Here is a 7,512-nt window from a genome sequence, read left to right on the forward strand (position 1 = left end):
AGGTCCCTGTACCCTAGTATCAGAACCCCTGTACCCCAGTATCAGACAGGTCCCTGTACCCCAGTATCAGAACCCCTGTACCCCAGTATCAGACAGGTCCCTGTACCCCAGTATCAGAACCCCTGTACCCCAGTATCAGACAGGTCCCTGTACCCCAGTATCAGAACCCCTGTACCACAGTATGAGACAGGTCCCTGTTCCCAAGTATTGGATTGTGTTCTGCCCTGTGACTTCACCAATAGGTGGCGCTGCAAAGCGTTTCCTCAGTGTTTCTGACTTAATTGAACTGCATGGAAAGAAAAACCTTTAACATATCTGCTAAACTCCTAAAATGCAAATGTAAGTACCCACCATGCTGTCAGGTCTGGGTAAAAAAGTAAGCAGCTTTTTCTGTTTTCCAGATTATGCTCATGGAATCCGGCTGACATCAGCCATGCCAGGCGCAGACATTAAAGTTCTCATCAACTTCAATGCCCCCAACCCTCAGGACCGCAAGAGGTTCACCAGCGACCTGCGGGAGTCCACTGCTGAAGTGCAGGAGATGGAGAAGTATAGAATAGAATGTGAGTTACCCACTGCCCCGTGTCTCCACCCACTGCTGCCCTGTGTCTCTGCCCACTGCCCCGTGTCTCCACCCACTACTGCCCTGTGTCTCCGCCCACTCCCCTGTATCTCCGCCCACTGATGCCCTGTGTCTCTGCCCACTGCCCTGTGTCTCTGCCCACTCCCCTGTATCTCCGCCCACTGCTGCCCTGTGTCTCTGCTCACTGCTGCCCTGTGTCTCCGCCCACTGCCCTGTGTCTCTGCTCACTGCCCTGTGTCTCTGCTCACTGCCCTGTGTCTCCGCCCACTGCCCCGTGTCTCCACCCACTGATGCCCTGTGTCTCTGCCCACTCCCCTGTATCTCCGCCCACTGATGCCCTGTGTCTCTGCCCACTGCCCTGTGTCTCCGCCCACTCTCCTGTGTCTCTGCCCACTGCCCTGTGTCTCCGCCCACTCTCCTGTGTCTCCGCCCACTGCCCCGTGTCTCCACCCACTGATGCCCTGTGTCTCTGCCCACTGCCCTGTGTCTCCGCCCACTCTCCTGTGTCTCCGCCCACTGCCCCGTGTCTCCACCCACTACTGCCCTGTGTCTCCGCCCACTGCTGCCCTGTGTCTCTGCCCACTGCCCTGTGTCTCCGCCCACTGCCCCGTGTCTCCACCCACTGCCCTGTGTCTCCGCCCACTCCCCTGTATCTCCGCCCACTGCTGCCCTGTCTCTCCGCCCACTCCCCTGTATCTCCGCCCACTCTCCTGTGTCTCCGCCCACTGCCCTGTGTCTCCGCCCACTGATGCCCTGTGTCTCCGCTTTACATTTAATCTGATGAAAAACGAACTTTGTAACTTGGTAGGAGTACTAACAAAAATGCCAAGTTACACACACAAAGCAAACTGGCAAAATCTAGGCTTGCCACTAAAAGTATTAATATTATTTGAAGTTATTGTACAATAAACAATATTGGCTATCATTACAGTGCTACAGTGTTCCTCTGGGCCCCAGAGTAGATCCCCCTGCTGGAGTCGTGCAGTAGATCCCCCTGCTTGATCAGTAAATCCCCCTGCTGGAATAGTGCTGTAGATCCTCTTGCTGGAGCAGTAGATCCCTCTGCTTGAGCAGGAGATCCCCCTAATGGAGCAGTTGTTCCCCCTGCTGGAGCAGTATATCCCCCTGCTGGAGCAGTATATCCCCTGGTGGAGCACTATATCCCCTTGCTGCAGCAGTAGATCCCCTGCTGGAGCAGTAGATCCACGTTCTGGAGCTGTAGATCTCCCTGCTGGAAAAGTAGATCCCCTGGTGGAGCAGTATATCCCCTTGCTGGAGCAGTATATCTCCTTGCTGCAGCAGTAGATCTCCTTGCTAGAGCAGTATATCCCCTGGTGGAGCAGTAGATCTCCTTGGTGGAGCAGTAAATCCCCTGGTGGAGCAGTATATCCCCCTGCTGCAGCAGTAGATCTCTTTGCTGGAGCAGTGGATCCCCTTGCTGGAGCAGTGCTGTTGTGTGTGTGTATGCAGCGGAGCTGGAAAAGCAGAAGGGTGTGGTCCGGCCCAGCATAGCGCCGGGCGGCGGGATAAGGAAGGAGGGCGGCAGCGGGAACCTGAGCCGCGGCAGTCTGGATGACACCTACGCCATGGGGGAGGGGCTAAAGAGGACCACGCTCAGTAGCTCTCTGCAGGATCTCTCTGACACAGGTGAGGTCAGACATGGGCATGTGTGGTGGTGACTCAGCACCCAAAAGACCAAGGGTTATACACCAGAGAGGGAGAGTGAGCGAGAGTGAGAGAGACAGAGAAGGGAGCTGTGCTTGTTATTTTTGACTGGGCAGAGAGAACAGGCTATGCAGTTATGTCTTTAGCATGCTATTGGTGCACACCAATGAACTACCTAAGAACTAGAAGGGAAACTGCCTTCTCAAAACGGCACTTTTTCCACGGCTCATAGTTAATTGTTTGATTGGCCAACGCAACTTCTCACGTGAATGTGGTCAGCTTGTGTCCAGTGTTGCCATATTGGCGGGTTTCCGCCCAATTGGGCTCCTTTTGATTACGTTGGGTGGAGAAAAACAGCGTTGGGCTGGTAGGTGAAATTTGGGCAACTTTTGTCTAAATTTGGTGGTTTTTGAAAATAGTTTGAAAAAAATATTACAAAATAAGTGGCACAGAAAAGTACCGTGTAAGTCCCAGTACCGCTGCTCCGATGCAGTTTACTGTTGGTTGATTTAATTAGCGGTATTAGGGGAATGCATAACACGCAATTCCTCGCGCCCACACCCGCCAGCACACCCCCCCCCCGTCGACAGCATCCAACAACACTACGTTGTGGTTGGGCTGGAAACTGTCAGTCTGATCTGGCAACACTGCTTGTGTCTATTGCACAGTGTAATGACTGCTGAGTAATTTGCAGCTAGTGGCTAATTTATAATAAGCAGCTAATTTATAGGAAATTAGCTAGCTTTGTTTTGGCAATTTGCCTTGCATCGTTTGCATGTTTATTGGATAATGGATCATTTGCATAATCAATTACCTTATTGACAACTCTATAAAGAGAACCTCGGTTTGACAGTCATTCACGCCCTGATGAAGGCTGATGTGGCCGAAACGCGTTGGCGTTAGACCTGTTTTTTTTTAAATTCCTCATGCCAATTGAATAAAGGCTTTTTAAAAACGCATTCCTTCCTCCAACAAGAGTTCCTTGAACTGCATTGAAGTAAGCCCAGTTTTATATTTTTTGCACTGAGACACCCTTCTTTGTTCCCTTCGAAAAAAGTATAATGTTATTGCCTGCTTCTATTGGCTACCTCCATTCTAATGTGAGCTTTTGGCATCTAATTCGCGCAGGAGTGAGTTCGTTGAACTTATACAACTCTCATTGGAAATACATGGCCGCCTCATTATATAATTCTATTTCTGGGCCGTGGCAGCCATCTTGCGATGATGCCATATGCAGAAGTATCGAATTGAATAGAATGGACCACGTGTCCACGTTTCCCTTCTAGTTCTTATACAGTTCAGTGGTGCACACTCTTTTTGTCTTTAGCATGCTATTAGTGCTCACTCTGCCTTTAGCATGCTATTAGTGCACACTCTGTCTTTAGCATACTATTGGTACACACTCTGTCTTTAGCATGCTGTTAGTGCACACTCTGCCTTTAGCATGCTATTAGTGCACACTCTGTCTTTAGCATGCTATTGGTAGACACTCTGTCTTTAGCATGCCATTGGTACACACTCTGTCTTTAGCATGCTATTGGTGCACAGTCTCTTTAGCGTGCTATTGGTGCATACTCTGTCTTTAGCATGCTATTGGTGCATACTCTGTCTTTAGCATGCTATTGGTACAGATTCTGTTTGTCTTCAGCATGCTATTGGTACACACTCTGTCTTTAGCATGCTATTGGTACACACTCTGTTTGTCTTTAGCATGCTATTAGTGCGTACACTGTCTTTAGCATGCTATTGGTACACACTCTGTTTGTCTTTAGCATGCTATTAGTGCACAGTCTGTCTTTAGCATGCTATTGGTACACACTCTGTCTTTAGCATGCTATTGGTGCATACTCTGTCTTTAGCATGCTATTGGTACACACTCTGTCTTTAGCATGCTATTGGTACACACTCTGTCTTTAGCATGCTATTGGTGCATACTCTGTCTTTAGCATGCTATTGGTACAGATTCTGTTTGTCTTCAGCATGCTATTGGTACACACTCTGTCTTTAGCATGCTATTGGTACACACTCTGTTTGTCTTTAGCATGCTATTAGTGCGTACACTGTCTTTAGCATGCTATTGGTACACACTCTGTTTGTCTTTAGCATGCTATTAGTGCACAGTCTGTCTTTAGCATGCTATTGGTACACACTCTGTCTTTAGCATGCTATTGGTGCATACTCTGTCTTTAGCATGCTATTGGTACACACTCTGTCTTTAGCATGCTATTGGTACACACTCTGTCTTTAGCGTGCTATTGGTGCATACTCTGTCTTTAGCATGCTATTGGTACACACTCTGTTTGTCTTTAGCATGCTATTAGTGCGTACACTGTCTTTAGCATGCTATTGGTACACACTCTGTTTGTCTTTAGCATGCTATTAGTGCACAGTCTGTCTTTAGCATGCTATTGGTACACACTCTGTCTTTAGCATGCTATTGGTGCATACTCTGTCTTTAGCATGCTATTGGTACACACTCTGTCTTTAGCATGCTATTGGTACACACTCTGTCTTTAGCGTGCTATTGGTACACACTCTGTCTTTAGCGTGCTATTGGTGCATACTCTGTCTTTAGCATGCTATTGGTACACACTCTGTCTTTAGCGTGCTATTGGTGCATACTCTGTCTTTAGCATGCTATTGGTGCATACTCTGTCTTTAGCATGCTATTGGTACACACAGCAATGGCTCCTCCTTGCTTCCCACAGGTGGTCATCATTAGCGGACTGCAGAGACGTTCCCTTCTCTCACAATCCCACCTGCTCATGGATACAAAAGCAGCAAACGCCTCATCTTCTCCATACCCCTCTGACCTTCTGCCCCCAACCTTACACCACCACAACACCCTACAACTATCACCCCTCTCCCCCAACCCTACAGCTAACACCCCACAACCCTGCCCCACACCCTACAACTAACACCCTCCTCCCCCAACCCTACAACCAACACCCCCCTACCCCATACCCTACAACCAACACCCCCAACCCTGTCCCACACCCTACAACCAACACCCCCCCAAACCTACCTCACACCCTACAACCAACACACCCCAACCCTGCCCCACACCCTACAACTAACAAACCCCAACCCTGTCCTACAACCAACACCCCCCAACCCTGCCCCACACCCTGAACCAACATCCCCCAACCCTGCCCCACACCCTACAACTAGCACCCCACCCCCCTGCCCCACACCCTACAACCAACACCCCCCCAACCCTGTCCCACACCCTACAACCAACACCCCCAACCCTGCCCCACACCCTCAACCAACACCCCCCAACCCTGCCCCACACCCTACAACTAGCACCCCACCCCCCTGCCCCACACCCTACAACCAACACCCCCCCAACCCTGTCACACACCCTACAACCAACACCCCCAACCCTGCCCCACACCCTCAACCAACACCCCCCAACCCTGCCCCACACCCTACAACTAACACCCCCCCAACCCTGTCCCACACCCTACAACCAACACCCCCAACCCTGCCCCACACCCTCAACCAACACCCCCCAACCCTGCCCCACACCCTACAACTAACACCCCACCCCCCTGCCCCACACCCTACAACCAACACCCCCAACCCTGTCCCACACCCTACAACCAACACCCCCCTCCCCCAACCCTGCCCCACACCCTACAACCAACACCCCCCTCCCCCAACCCTGCCCCACACCCTACAACTATCACCCCTCTCCCCCAACCCTACAACTAACACCCCCACAATCCTGCCCCACACCCTACAACCAACACCCCCCAACCCTGCCCCACACCCTACAACCAACACCCCCAATCCTGTCCCACACCCTACAACCAACACCCCCCAACCCTACCCCATACCCTACAACCAACACCCCCTCAACCCTACCCCACACCCTACAACTACCACCCCTTCAACCCTACCCCACACCCTACAACCAACACCCCCGCAAACTGACCCCACACCCTACAACCAACATCCCCCAATCCTGTCCCACACCCTACAACCAACACCCCCCAACCCTACCCCACACCCTACAACCAACACCCCCCCAATCCTGCCCCACACCCTACAACTAACAACCCCAACCCTGCCCCACACACTACAACCAACCCCCCCTCCCCCAACCCTGCTCCACACCCTACAACCAACACCCCCCTCCCCCAACCCTGCCCCGCACCCTACAACCAACACCCCCCCTCCCCCCAACCCTACAACTAACACCACCCCGACCCTACCCCACACCCTACAACCAACACCCCCCAAATCCTGCCCCACACCCTACAACTACCACCCCCGCCCCCCAACCCTACCCCACACCCTACAACCAACATCCCCCAACCCTGTCCCACACCCTACAACTAACACCTCCTCCAACCCTGTCCCACACCCTACAACTAACACCTTCTGCAAACCTGCCCCACACCCTACAACCAATACCCTCCTCCCCCAACCCTGCCACACACCCTAAAACTAACACTTCCCCAACCCTACCCCACACCCTACAACTAACACCTCCTCCAACCCTGACCCACACCCTACAACCAACACCCGCCTTCCCCCAACCCTGTCCCACACCCTAAAACTAACACTCCCACAACCCTACCCCACACCGTATAGCTAACATGCCCCCAACCCTGTCCCACACCCTACAACTAACACCCCACTCCCCTGCCCCACACCCTACAACCAACACCCCCCTTCCCCCAACCCTGTCCCACACCCTACAACTAACTCCCCCCCAACCCTGCCCCACACTCTACTACTAACATCCCCCCAACCCTACCCCACAGCCTACAACTAACACCCCCGCCCCCCAACACAGTGATGGTAAATTCACAATGGGCTTTTTACCCGACTCATTGCACAACTCACTGATAATAGTGATGCAGTTTGTAAATACTCTGTGTATGTGTTTATATACTAAAAGTACAGAGCACGGGGCAGTTTCAGAAAGACTGGCCGAACAGACAGGATGTCCTGTCCAAGGCTGGCTCACCGCTCTAAAAGTGCTTTCATCAGAATTTACCCAAGGTGCAGATTACAGCTGTCTGTCTTTTAAAGGTCAAAACGTGCCAATTATTCACAGTAATGTGCAAAACACCATGCATATAGCAGTTAGTATAACAGCAAGAATTATGATTATCATAAATGTGTATATCATGAATATAGCAGTTAGTATGAAAATTACAGTAACAATATCTTGTAGTCATAGTCACATAGTCAACTACAAAGGTCAGGGATCAGAAGTGGTACTGTGCAGGGGTGTTTCTGGGCTGACT

The 7,512-nt window shown here is 51.4% G+C and overlaps 1 protein-coding gene across 3 annotated transcripts in view; it reads left to right on the forward strand.

The window, feature by feature from the left end:
* Positions 1-5,218, forward strand: part of LOC118208562 (IQ motif and SEC7 domain-containing protein 1-like) — a 28,761-nt gene extending 23,543 nt beyond the window's left edge. For all 3 annotated transcript variants that reach the window (XM_035383365.1, XM_035383366.1, XM_035383364.1), the window contains exons 11-13: positions 402-563; positions 2,054-2,230; positions 4,957-5,218. In XM_035383365.1, the coding sequence (XP_035239256.1) occupies positions 402-563; positions 2,054-2,230; positions 4,957-4,970 (353 nt within the window). In that variant the 3' untranslated portion in view covers positions 4,971-5,218. The remainder of the gene's footprint in view (positions 1-401; positions 564-2,053; positions 2,231-4,956) is intronic.
* The last annotated feature ends 2,294 nt before the right edge of the window (positions 5,219-7,512 follow it).

Source organism: Anguilla anguilla, chromosome 11 (assembly GCF_013347855.1).
Source record: "Anguilla anguilla isolate fAngAng1 chromosome 11, fAngAng1.pri, whole genome shotgun sequence".
In the NCBI taxonomy this organism is placed as follows: domain Eukaryota; kingdom Metazoa; phylum Chordata; class Actinopteri; order Anguilliformes; family Anguillidae; genus Anguilla; species Anguilla anguilla.